The sequence below is a fragment of the Canis lupus genome, chromosome 4, assembly GCF_048164855.1.
Source record: "Canis lupus baileyi chromosome 4, mCanLup2.hap1, whole genome shotgun sequence".
Classification (NCBI taxonomy): Eukaryota; Metazoa; Chordata; class Mammalia; order Carnivora; family Canidae; genus Canis; species Canis lupus.
In genome coordinates this window covers 64,409,767-64,423,463 of record NC_132841.1, presented here as the reverse complement: position 1 = coordinate 64,423,463, position 13,697 = coordinate 64,409,767, and the positions used below count along the sequence as shown (strand labels likewise).

The 13,697-nt window shown below is 41.3% G+C and overlaps 1 protein-coding gene and 1 long non-coding RNA gene across 7 annotated transcripts in view; one reads left to right on the top strand and one right to left on the bottom strand.

Moving 5' to 3' along the window:
• LOC140632543 (uncharacterized) overlaps nt 1-10,478 on the top strand; it is a 30,997-nt gene extending 20,519 nt beyond the window's left edge. The window contains exons 2-5 of one of the 3 annotated variants that reach the window (XR_012030143.1): nt 7,439-7,652; nt 7,791-7,898; nt 8,887-8,975; nt 10,133-10,465. This is a non-coding gene — a long non-coding RNA (uncharacterized lncRNA). Of the gene's footprint in view, nt 1-7,438; nt 7,653-7,790; nt 7,899-8,886 lie in introns of all 3 variants that reach the window. The other 2 variants (XR_012030144.1, XR_012030142.1) reach the window with 2 other exon arrangements.
• LOC140632541 (uncharacterized) overlaps nt 1-13,697 on the bottom strand; it is a 106,058-nt gene that overhangs the window by 83,545 nt on the left and 8,816 nt on the right. Inside the window, exons 7-8 of one of the 4 annotated variants that reach the window (XM_072824657.1) lie at nt 12,034-12,089; nt 10,464-10,651 (exon numbers count right to left, since the gene is read on the bottom strand). The exons of 2 other annotated variants lie outside the window; for them this stretch is intronic. In XM_072824657.1, coding sequence (XP_072680758.1) covers nt 12,072-12,089 — 18 coding nt within the window. In that variant the 3' untranslated portion in view covers nt 10,464-10,651; nt 12,034-12,071. Of the gene's footprint in view, nt 1-10,463; nt 10,652-12,033; nt 12,090-13,697 lie in introns of those variants that run through there. One more of the 4 variants, XM_072824653.1, reaches the window with a different exon arrangement.

Here is a 13,697-nt window from a genome sequence, read left to right as displayed (position 1 = left end):
ATGCATTTAACTAACATGTTTTTGTATTAATTTGAAATTACTTTTTTTAACTTATTCTTTTATATATTTTCCATTATAATTACTTTCCAGATATTTTAACAATTAGGAATTGTGTTTGATTGCAAGTAATACAGATGTCCCTGTCTATTTGGCCAAAGAAATGAAAAGTTCATCCTCTGGATGTAAAGCCCATGGGTAGAGTGTTGTAAGCAGAACTCTTAAGATATCCTCCAAGCTTCTCCCCTTCTGCTATGCATGCCTTTTTTTTTTTTTTTTTGTAAAGGTTTTTATTTATTCATAGAGACAGAGGGAGAGGGGGCAGAGACACAGGCAGAGGGAGAAGCAGGCTCTGTGCAGGAAGCTCGATGTGGGACTCGATCCCAGGTCCCCAGGATCACACCCCAGGCTGTAGGCAGCGTTAAACCACTGGCCACCAGGGCTGCCCTACCCATGCCTTTTGAGTGTGGGCAAGACCTGTGAATATGATGGGAAGTCACTCACCTGATTAGGATACCATATGTGGCAAAGGTGAAAGAACTTTACCGATGTAATTAAGGTCCTAAATTGACTGTTTTTTGAGTTCCCCCAAAGGGAGATTATTCTGGGTCACCTGACTTCATCAAGCAAAAGCCTTTTAAAAAAGGAAGGGGCCTTTTTTTAAAGAGAGAGATTCTTCTGCTGGCCTTGAAGAAGCTAACAGCCATATTGTGAACTAGAGAGATGGCCACATGGAGTTGTCCTGGACTACATGCTGAGAGTACTCCCTGGAGGACAGCTAGCATGAAAATGGAGACCTCAGTTCTACAACTGCAAGGAAATAAATTATGCCAATATCCTGAGTGATCCCAGAAGCAGATTCTTTCCCCAGTCAAGACTCTTGATGAAAATGCTGGCTGCACCTTGATCGAAACCTTGTGAGACCTAGAGCAAAGGACTTATGCCCAGACTCATGACCCAAGGGAACTATGAGATAATAAATGAGTGTTGTTTTAAGCTGATCAACTTGTGGTAATTTGCTATGCGGCAATAGATAATACAGCCCTTCAGAAATGATATGATGGCCTTAGAAAATAATCAGAGAGCCACACAACCCTTCCAACTACTTGTTTTGTATAGCTTCTTCCTCAAGGTTATCTCTCAAATAGAAGATGGCTTCTGGAGCTCTGGCCACAGGTTCTAATCAAGGAGAGAAATCAGTAGGAGCAAGGGAGGTACATGCTAGTTGTCTGTGACCCTTTTAAGTAGTTTTCCCAGAAGACCTACACATAAACTTCCATTTCTGCCTTATTGGCCACTCCTATCTACAAGAGAGGCTAGGAAATCAAGTGTTTCAGCTGAAAATATCTAATAAGCAAGCAAACAAAAACAGAATTCTATTAGTAACAAAGAAGATGGATAGAAGGGTCATGGACATTTGGTGAGCAAATAAGGGTCTTTTCCACAAAGAAAAAAACAAAGGAAAAAGCACATTTCCTGACATCAGTCTTTCAGTCTTTTTTTTTCTGCTTTGAAAGTTTGCTAGTAGGAGACAATTTTCTAAGCAGAATGCCTCTAGAAAGAAGCACAGAAGCATATGAAAAAGCAAGCTTCTAACCAGGGTACAAAGGAAGGTTTCTAATTAACACTAATGTTCTTGATCTTGCTTCATCTCTTCTGCCTCCAAATGCCTTACACCCTTCCCTGTCTTCAACAGTCATGTGTTCACCTACTGGTTTCATGTCCCATCCTGTGGAAAGATCCAAAAATGAGCTACTGCCTGATCCTTTCCTTGGTTCAGGTGATGTTTAAACCCCAAATCCAAAACATAAAGAGAAAGAAATCTTATATTTAAGGACTAACACATTTAAATCACTTCCCTTTACCCTTCTCCCTGCCTGCCTCACAGCAAAACCTGTGTGTTGCTGAATGATTAAAGGCAGAACCATCACGACTGCTTGAAGATCAGATACAACGGTCAGCTCACAGCTGCTGTGAAGGAAGAAGGAATGAGCTAGGACATGCTGGAGACCCATCCACAGTGGACAGAAAGAGGAAAGTGGCTAACCTATCTGGGAAGCCTTAAGCTGCAGCCAGGTATTGGAGGTTGTGCCCAAAGTGTATGAAAACTCAGACATAAATCAGGCTGACTCTAGCATCCACTGGGTGACAGAGCGGAGTGTTCAGGAATTTTGTTCCCGTGAACCAACCAGCCACTGACATCTGAGGAAGTTCAACCAAAGGCAGCAGGACTACAACAATCTGGTTGGGAGATCATTTAATAGTTCATTAAAGATCTTGAGAAAGCCAATGGTTTATAATAATGGTGTAGAAGTGGACTCTCTCCTAAAAAACTTAAGAGTTTTTAAAGATGGTAGAAAGACCTATACCTAAACAAGTATAAAATGACATCATAAAAAATTACCCTTGGGCAGCCCCAGTGGCCCAGAGGTTTAGTGCCGCCTTCAGCCCGGGGTGTGATCCTGGTGACCCGGGATGGAGTCCCATGTCGGGCTTCCTGCATGAAGCCTGCTTCTCCCTCTGCCTGTGTCTCTGCCTCTCTCTCTCTCTGTCTGTCATGAACAAATGAATAAAATCTTTAAAGAAAAATTATCCTCAAAGTGCTAGAAACTAGAGAATTAATTTGACTCTGGGGAAAGCAGGATATTTGAGATGCTGTCTTTAGAGTGTATGCTGGGATCCCTAACACTGTTACTACAAGAGGACAGAAAAGTGCTGAAAATTATGGGATTAGATCAAAGGAAATTCAGGTTGGTGAAGATTTTATTCACTTATTTGACAGAGAGAGAGACAGAGAGAAAGAACACCCAAGCAGGTAGGGGGAGAAGCAGGCTTCCCACTGAGCAGAGAGCCTGATGTGGGGCTTGATCCCAGGAACCCAGGATCATGACCTGAGCCGAAGGCAGATGCTTAACGGACAGCCACCCAGGCGTCCCCAGATTAGTGTTCTTGAACAACAACTGACAAAACACTGGTCAGGCCAATGGTTAAGGTAAGTTTCTTCTTCTCTCCCTTCAAATGCCTTATTTTATGACATACAATGCTGTGCATTATTTGCCCTTTGCTCTATCACCTCACTGTAAAAAGTGTGTAACAATGATAATAATCATAAAAACAATAATAATAAAGGGTAAGGTGGGGTGCCTGGGTGTCCCAGTCAGTCAAACATCTGACTTCAGCTCAGCTCATGATCTTCCTAACTCCTCCAACCCTGTCAGACTCTGTACTCACCCTGGAGTCTGCTTATCCCTGTCCCTCTGCTCTTCCCCCTCCTTTTCCTCTCTCTCTTTCATAAATAAATAAAATCTTGAAGAAGAAGAAGAAGAAGAAGAAGAAGAAGAAGAAGAAGAAGAAGAAGAAGAAGAAGAAGAAGAAGAAGAGGAGGAGGAGGAGGAGGAGGAGGAGGAGGAGGAGGAGGAGGAGGAGGAGGAGGAGGAGGAGGAAGGAGGAGGAGGAGAAGAAGAAGAAGAAGACGGCAACACAGTACTCAGTTTCCTCCTTTCTTGGAATCTATTTCAATGGTTTTATTGAAGTATAATTGACATATGATAAACTGTACATATTTAAAGTGTATGATTTGGTATATATATTTGGTATATATATATATATATATGTGAAACAATCCACTCAGTCAAGAAAATGAACTTCCAAAAGATACATCACTTCCAAGTTTCCTGAAGCCCCTTTGCAATCCCTCCCTGCTGCCTCTCCGTCACCAACCCGCATCCCCAAGCTCCAGTGGATCTGTCACTCTGCATTAATCTGTGTATTTCCTGGAATTTTATATAAATGGAATCATACAATGTGTCCATTTGTCAGACTTCCTTCTTCCATTCAGTTTATTTTGAGTTTCATCCGGGTGATAGCATGTGTCAATGGTTCATTTCTTTTCAGCGTTAAGTGGTATTTCATTGTATATCACTTGTTTTTAAGTCCATCTTTGTTGTTTCCTTTTTAACATCTTTTTTCTTTCTTACTGTCAACACAGCATGCTTATTATACAAAACTTTCATAATCATACAAAAGGATAAAGAAACAGGGAAAAATCACCTACCAAAAGCTTCAGTATTTAAGTTAAAAAGAAACGAACAAAACTAAACAAAAATATCTGAAGATTAAAGAGCCTTTATGAGTATCAAGGAAGTAAATCTTTACCAGTTAGTTGGTGTACCTTGATAGAACCGAGGGATGCTATTTCAGCTGTGGTACCCTTCCTGAGAGCCCTGTAAACTGCACTGCTTAGGGCTAACCCGTTCAGTCTTCCAAAAGCTGTCATGTAACATGTTTTGCTTAAAGGTGCTTCAACGAGGAGAGATTATGAAATAAGGCAAGATGCTATGCTAAATCTAACAAACACAAGGGGCATACATTGAAAAGAAAAGTCCTGGAGATCCATAGGCTAATGACAACCAAGAATCTTTATAAATGGGTACTATCCCAAAGTTTATGGCATGAGCACAGAGAGGGAATGCATTTTTTTTCCATGGGAATGCAATTTTGATTCCTGTTGTGTTATCAGGAGTTTTTCTATTGTTGAATCACAATAATTTTCCTTTTTTTAACATTAAAAATCCTTATGTGTTCCCCATTGGCCAAGATATACACTCAGCAGCTGCTTCTTTTAGCCTAGCAAAGATCAACCTGACCTTGGCCAATCGGCTTGTACTTTGAAGAGTGTACTTTGTGAAACATGTGAGTAGAGAAGTATTCATGCTTGGCAGAATTTGCTGTCTCTTTTGCTCCGTATTTTACCATGATTAATCCCCATCCATCTCTGTGCTGCTGCTGCTACCAATGCTGTCAGTCTCATATTTCTTCTCTATAGCAGACGCCTTTCAAATGTTGTTGGATTCTGGCTGGGTGTGACCTTTTATGGGGTACTGCTGCCTCCTATCAGGCTTTTATGGGCCTCTTGGTTTGTGCACATGTGCAGACATTCTGACCCCATGACCTCCAGAATAGATTCTATGAGAACAACTGTATCTGACCTTTTCAACATTTTGGACACCCAAACTGTCTCAAGTGCTTGGGTGCGAAGAATGCTCCCTGGTGGTTTTGGCTTACATTCTTCTCACATCCGAAGAAACAGTCTAGGAGAACGTGAAGCCAGGTCAGAAATGCTAACATAACAGCAATGTTGCTGGCAGCCCTTCAAATAGCCTGTCATGAATTTGAGCATAAGGCAGCATTTTCACATCTTTCTGTTTGTATTGTGGTTTAAGTGAGCAGTCCTAAATATATGAATTACACCTTCCGGTATAATCCAATCTGTAGAAAAAGCAATGCTAACAAAAACTGTAGAATATTTTAAAGCCACTTTTAAAAACTCCTTCTCAGATCTAGTCTTTTCTCCTGAGTCCTGAATTCTGTTGTTAAATGAGCCTCTCTCTCTCTCTATATATATATATATATTTATTTATAGATAGATAGATATAGATATATAATTACATATATATAATTTTAATGTAGGAGTCCATTTTATGATAGTTCCAGCACTTTTGGTTTGCATGTTCTGTGCTGTAACAGCTTACCAACAGTGAGCTTACTTTAAGCATTCATTCTAGTATATATTTAAAGATGAATGCAACTTTTAAATCTTGCCAGGCTATTAAAAAAAAAAAAGAAAAACCCCTTAAATTGGAGTTTTAAAGTTTTAAATGCCAGATTAAAATAACTATATAAACTCTACTTTTTCCCAGTCTTCATCTACTTTCTCAACTTCCATCTACAACTCATAAGGATCTGGATTTTGCTCTTAAATGCAGTCTATCAGGATGAACTGGGTCACTGAGGCCTGTTCCTTTCCTTTGTTTCTCTTGACAGTGACTTCATTCTTCTCTTTCCTCATAAACTTTCTCTTTCTCTTCTCAAAATGGAAAACTTTTCTTCTCTTAGTCTAACACCTATTTTCCTCCTCTTTTTTGATGGTGGTTAAAGTCATGTACACTCAATTCTTCCTCTACCACCATATTCAAAAAGAGTGATTTTCCATCCACTCACCTTTACTTCCACTTTGAGATCCATACTCATGTTTCTTCCTCACTGCTGGCATAATTCAAAAGAATATATTTGACCTGGCACAGCACACTAAAGTCATGTCAGCAATTCTGCAATGGCCTGAGTACAGGATTATGGAGAGGCACATCATGTGACATTCGGGACAGCTAAATCAACATCTTGGGATTGGCAGGAATACACCATCAAGACCTAAAAGATGATTTTTATTTTTTCATACACCATACAAGAATCCAAAGCTATATAAAGTGCTTCTCATCACTATCACCAATGGTTTGTGTAGCTCATAAAAAGGAGAGTGTATAATAAATTCTAAGATGAGGCCAAGAAGATAAAATAGCACATTGTACCACATTCTGAAGTGAAATATAAAATAATTTGGGTCCTGATATTTAAGTGAAAGTCAGCAGGATGCTAGTTATGGGCAATAATATAATTTCTGATTTAGCATTACAGTTCAAGATGCAGCGATCTTTCTAGGCTGTTACATGTATCTAGGGAGTAGGGAACAGACTCTTAAAATATGGCAAAACATCAATTTAGCTACATTCAAGTGAGACCATACATCACATAATAATAGTTCAATGTTTTTACAACTAGATCAAACACTCTGATAGGAGAGTGGATAGCTACATATTTGTTACAATATGATTCTTATTATTATTACTATATTTTGATAATAAACCCTAACTAGCCATTATGGAAAGAAGTTTACACTTGCTCTTTTACTTTATATTAATTTCTTGTAAATTATGATGGGGTGATATTATCTTGTTATATTATTCAGTTAAATTAAGTTTAACATAGTAATATTTACATTTAAATAAAGAGGACACAATATCGTCAAAGCACAAAAGTTATTTAATAATTCCTTAAGCATTATTGATGACTTTTTCAGATTTTATTCCTTGCTGATATGACAGGATCAGATATTTCAGAAGAGTTAAATGATAAAATACAAATTTTAAGTGCACAACTAAGATAAAATGAGATTGTGCAAAACAGGAGAGTATTTACTCAGGGTATTAATCTGTACGACCTAGATATGTACCATCATCATATTTCATTGGATTTCTGTTCTCAAAGTTTTGGATTTTGTTCTCTATAGAAACACCTCTGAATATCAATTTTAAGCCTGCTAATTATTATTATTATTATTTTTTGGACAGAGGGTGTTATGTGTAGAAGAAATAGCATTTCAAACTTTGCTTTATAGCATTAACTTTTAAAAATGATGTTACATTAGCATATAATTATAACAAATTATACATAAAAGATGTGCTATACACTTTTGATATCTTTCATATAGATGTGAGATATAGACAATCTATAAATAAAGCCAGTTAAAATAGACCTGTATTACTATTATTATATTTTCACTAAATTTTTTTTTTGATTTTCTTTTTTTGGATCTAATTTTGTACAGTGGAGGCACTGCAGATAGAAGTCAACAACAGACAACTGAGAAAAGGCACCAAGGTAATTGTTACGTCTTGGCTGGTGAACTCTTAAATCAACAAAGGAGCCCGTCTCTCTGCTAATCAGCCCAGGCGAGTCCCCCGCCTGACAGTGGAGCACAGAAGTGAATCTACGCTGCGGGGTTTCTCTCTTGTTTTCCAATTCAACGTTTGCAACACAAAGTGAGTAGAATAAACTTGAAAAAAAGGGGGGGGGGCAACTAATACTTTGAGGTGTCTATATTTTGAGGACGATATTAAGAATTAAACTATTCTCTAAGGGTTGTGGACTAATAAGTATACTGTCGTTTCCCGACGCAGGGGGAACGCTGTCCTTACAATTTTCTGGAATGTAGGCACTCGGAGAAAGTTGAGCCTCAGGAGCTGGCACGAAGAGGTGATGCGACCGGGTCTGAAGCAATTAAAATGGTACCTTGATTCTTTCATTTTTCACGAGTGCATTCATTTGGAGGGAAATCCGGGAGATTGAAGCGCGAGCGGAGAAGGGAGCGACCTGGAGCCTTAACCTTCCCCAGAGGGTTGCATCTCTGAGGCCACGGGCGGGGGCTGAGCGTTCTCTCTCCACTCTCGCCTTCAGCAGGTTGGGAGGTCCCCCAGCAGACGGCCCCCAGGTGGCCCGCGGGGACCCGTCCTCCTTTAAGGAGCGGAGCCGCGGGCGACAGGATTCACCTTTGCCTTCACGTCCCCACCTGGGCCCACCACCGCGCGTCGGAGGCCAGCCCGGGCTCTGGTCCCAAAGGCGGGTGGCAAGGAAATTCACACTAAGGACCTGAGCGGCCTCTCCAGGGGCTGCGCTCGCCAACCTGGGGAGCAGAGAGGTCTGCATGCAGCTGCTCTTGTCCTTAGGTCTGGGGGGAGTGAAGGCAAGGGGGTAGATCCAGTTCTATTTTTCCTCTTTTGTCAGTGGGAAGATGGAATCGAAGAATGCCCTTGAGCGCAGAACACTGGGGAGTGGGGGTGAAGGTCCCACTAGAGGGTTGGCCAATTGGAAACCCTGGAGGGACGACGAGGCCCAGGGGATCCGGAGGGGGCGGGGGTGGTGCGTCTCTTTGTTTCAGGCTTCTCTTATCCCGGGACCCGGGCTAAGCTAAATTTCTAGAACCATATGTGCTTGAACACGGAAGGGTGTGGGTTCTAGGCAATACCAGGCACTTGATCGCAGGGGTCTGCGCCCGAAAAGAGCCACAGCACCGGAGTTCCGGGGCCCTGGCGGAGAGGCTACCTGGGGTGGGCAGGTTGCCCTGGGCGCCCGCCGCGCAGCTGCGCGGGGAGGGCGGGGGGGGCAGGGAAGGCGTTCCTAACCCTTTCCCGAGCAAGTCACTAACTCAGTTGAGCTGATCAAGTGGCATTCTTTCTGGAACGGGTCGTCTCCAGAGCCCCCTTTCTCGGTATTTAGCAGGTGGAGTAGCAGGGCCAATCCGTCTCTGAACCTGAAGTCTCACAAAATTGAGTAGTTTTCTTAACCGACTGGATCCGGAGGCGCAGGTAATTGTAAGCGCAAAGACGCCCAGAGCTCCATCCTCTCCATCACGTCCGTCCGAGGAGTAGAAGCAGACGGCAGTCTTCAAAATTCTCGCTAAAATCTCTCGAACTGATCAACCACTTACTAGGATTTGAAGATTTTTTTCTAGCCCCAAATCCACCTTCCCATCCTCCCTCAGAGTCTACTTGTAGATGCCACCAATGATTGCCCCTCCCCTTAAAAACAGCCCCTGCCCCACACATCTCTCAGCTACTCTAAACAGCCCTGACAGTTTAGCCGCTAGGTTAATTCATAGAAAGTAGCTATAACTCTTGACATCACCTCCGCAACCCACCCGAGGACTCCAGCCCAGGACACCTTGCTAGGAGGCTGATTTTTGAGCGCTGAATTCTGAGGCTAAGGGAAGGTTATTTGAGGCGTCCTGATAGATTTCCGGGCTTCCAATTCCCTCCCCCGCTTGGCTGGTAATTTTCTGCTGCTCCTCCTTCTCCTCCTCCTCCTCCTCTTGACCTCCTCCAAGGTACCTTCGCCTCCCCTCCTCCACTCGTTCCCAGTAAACCTCCAGCAGGCGGTGGAAATCAATCCTTTGGCGCTAAAGTCAGAGCTGCCCGTTGGACAAAATTGTAGTGGGGGACAGGGTGTCATTTCTTTCAGAAGGAATGTCATTTGATCAACTCGACTGAGTTAACTTGCTCCCGGTTTCCTGAGAGCTCGGGTGGGCCCGTTTTGCTAGATTCAGTGCAGATATGTTAGCTTTCAGGCTACTCGTCCAAGACTTGAGAGATAAAGGTTTCTCTCTTCTCCAGATTCCCAACTACTCCCATGAGAATCCGATACATTTAAGGAAAGCTTTGCCAGATGTAGGTTTCAGAGCGTCCTTGGGCCAGAACCTCCCAGTCAGCACATTGCATTCACTGGCTCCAACCTGGGCTCCACACAGAACTCCCAGCAAGTTAAAAATTACCTGTTCCTAATCACTGACAGTCCCAAAAACAAAAAAGAAACACTCTCCCCTTCCCTAAAAAAGGGGGGGAAGAAAAAGATTTAACCTGACATTACTAGCCACTTTTGTGCGATCATAGTATTTCCAGAAGCACAATTTTAAATGAAGGGTACAAATTTCTGTCCTCCACTGGTCGAACTCCTCCCTGCAATGAAGAGCGAACCTCACATTCTCAAGACCGATCTGAGGTTTGTGGCTTCCCCGCCGCCGGGAGCGTGGAATTCTATCTCGGCTGGTAACCGAGCAGCAGACCGCACAGGAACGCTGCCTCCCGGGCTGCCTCTGCCAGTAAAGAATATCCGGAACGTCGGTGACGGAAACAGCCACCTGAACCCAGAAACACACTTCAGCTTGCAGAAGAAGATACTTGCTAATTCATCCCCAGATTTGTTTCAACTGGTTAATAAAGCAATTGACACTCAAGGAAACCACATTTGCAGCAGGAGTCTTGGTCAATAAAATGAGAATCACAACTGAAGGGTGGTGGTTGTTTGTTGTGGTGGTTAACAACTGCCTTTATTATTATCATTGCTTTGTATTTTCTTAATGGACAATTAAAAGAGAGACAATCATTTCAAACCCAATGGTTCAAAATAAGATCTCTTCCCTTTTCCTCTGAAATTTGAGTGCAGATTCTCATGATTCATCCTCAGTAAGCCACCACCTATAAAACAACTGGAAGAGGGGCGAATTGGCTCAAAACACACACACACCCTCATTCTCGGTGGAATATAAATGATTGGATATGATTTAAGATACTGGTTTATATAGCCTTATTCTACGTGAATAAGATTACACTGAAAAAGTAAAAATGAGAAGAGGAACAGAGTACATATACATATATTCCATACCTAACTTCTGAGGTGAATGTTGATTTTGACCTCCAAATTACATGTTTTTTGGATATCAGAAAAGATATGATATATATATGTATATATATATATATATAATTTTTTTTTCATGGAAACTGACAGCCCAATTATTATACTACTCTTTCAAACCCGATTCTGATGTAGGCTAAAGAGAGTTTCACCTCCCTGGGAAGAAGTTCCCAAAGAAATCCATATTTCAGAGACAGCTGATCAAAACCCTCTTTCCTTCCCAATCTTGGTTATTGAGGAAGGAAAAAGCTTTTTCCTTTTCTGTACATAATTTCATAAAGAACGGACTTAAAAATTCCTTATATCTGCCAGTTCGGGAATAGATACTTTCTAAATGTGTGATTAACACTTTTCAATTGCAATTAAAACCTATTTAGATTTTTGAAAAGTAGCCTGAGAACATATTTGTTCAGGATTCTGTATCTGGCATTAAGTTTGATGTGGAATGTTCAAATTTTAAAGCAGAGAACGTAACAGCACACAAATACTTGGGCTTAAGAGCCCACCAGGAGTTTTAGGTGTAATAACTGTATTTTGGAAGGTGCGTACAAGTGCACGTGTGCAGACACCACAGACTCAAGAGGAACTTACTAAATCTCAGCATACCTTTTATATTCAAAGACACTGTGAAGTATATTGAGGTGGCCTGGAGGTAATCGGAACTATACTTAGAAACTACTAATATTCTTCTTCTCTCATTAATAGAGGAGCTCACAGCAGGGGATTCACACAACTGCTGTTCTGAAAGATGTATTTTTGACCTAACAGAACGTGTAAAGGTCAAAATAAGTCCATTTTTGTCAGGAGAAGGGAGAGGGTCTAATCTCCCCTTCGAACACAAGAGGTCGCTCCTGTGATCAAGTACTCGGGGAAAATATTGCTAATCACATTTTGTTGTGTTCTATAAAACATTACACATTTTTTTTTTTTACTGATATATTCGATGTGTTAAATGCACATGTAGCAATCAGCTAAGGAAAGAGGAGAATAATCTGTGGTCATATCTGAACTTTCAGGTGAAGTGAAAAAATGACTGCTCCCCTAACTTGGATTCTGATACAAAATGTATTAGCAGTAGACACAGAACTTCAGAGCACATCCATCATGGAACAATATATTATTGGGTTCCTTCTAATTTCTCCCTTTATCAGAGAGTGTCTTCTGCATGAGCTTTACCTCTTATCAGCTTAGGAACTTATCAAGAAAATTCTTGGTTACAATAACAATGAAGGCTGAAAAAGAAGGAAAAAAAAATTGTCTTCACCATTACAATGAAATTACCCATGAGTAAAGGTTTTCCTCCAAGCCACATGCCAGCTTTTCTATTTGGAATTGCTACCATCAAGGGCAGTAATTCTTAGGAATAGGTTATTAGTTTAGGAAGTTAAAATATCACACTGTGTATGTGACTGATTTGAAGGAGTATGGATAGTGAGGGCGTTTTGTGGATCTCAAATATGTCATCAGGCTTCTGGCAGCTTCTGTTTAATTCCATGTTATAAAGGTGGCGTAAGGGAATATGATTGGCTAAAATCCTCTATTTACTTTCCGGCATTATAATGGTATCTTTAAAAAAAAAAAAAAAAAACTGGAGTCAACTTCATTATCTATAAGGGAAACATGCCCTTATACCGGGAAGACTTGGTTCGTGTTTTGATTACCAGGATCAGCTTTGCAAAAGCAGCCTGACAAAGGGCTCCATGCATGTAATACCGGGAGGCTAGAAACTTTAAAGAAAACAGATTTTTAAACAAAAAAAAAAAAATTGATACATTTATCCACCTATGTGTCTATTCCAACTTTCAATTTTAGACACACACACACACTGATATAACTTATAATAAAAACAGAAGGCATGAGATCCAGTTAAACTCTTCCTTGAGAGAAAACAAAATGAAACAGATACGTGTTCTTGGTAAAGCCCAGCTAGGTCAGGAGGAAACTCAAACACCTTAGCTTCTTTTGCACTCTGGAAAAGCATATACATGCAAACGGAGCCATTGAGGCCAGCTGAGAGCTCACAGCTCTTATCAAGGGTTAGATCTGGCGAGAAGTACAAAGAAAGGAGTTTCCTAACCCAACTGGGTTTTTTTTTTCCCCAGGCAGCAAGACACCGAAATTACGCCTTCTACTGCTTGGGTTTGTGGACATTTTAAGAGAAAACTGGCAGTCACTTTAGATAAGGGATGTCTATTTAGAAGCTTTGGGAGACATGTGGGTGTTCTTCGTGGCCTTCCCTGTGACTTTGTTTTGGGGAGACTGTAAAAGGTGACGGGTACGTGTCAGAAATTATTGGAAAAGGTTCCCCGCGAGTTGGAGCCAAGGTTCTTCTCTCTCCAGGTTGTTTCCCCGAGAGAGAGAAAATTATCAGATAAACAAACCCGGTGAAGTGAAACAGGTATTTCACTGCCCTTCAGTATTAGATTCCTCCCTAACTCGCTCCCTTAGACTAACACATTTTTTTTTTTAATCTCTAGACTAGAGAGACATGGAGAACGGTCCTTATAATTGCCGAAACACCACCAGCGAATTGCACACGTTTGCTTACAAACAAAAGGGGGAGGAGGCCAGCAGAGAGAGGAACTGGACAGGATATATATATATATACATATATATATATACATATATATGTATATATATATATATAGATAATTTTACGAACTTTTTCACTCCTGGAAGATCATTTCAGGCTTTGGCTTTGGGTTAGTGCGCTGCTACATTCCAGGGCCAAACTGCAAAAGCAGACCTCAGGGGCCGTTAGAAGGAGAGAGGAGCCCGCGGAGTCCACTTGGTTTTACCTGTGTGCGCCCAACCCGATTCTCCGCTTAACGCAAGGAGCG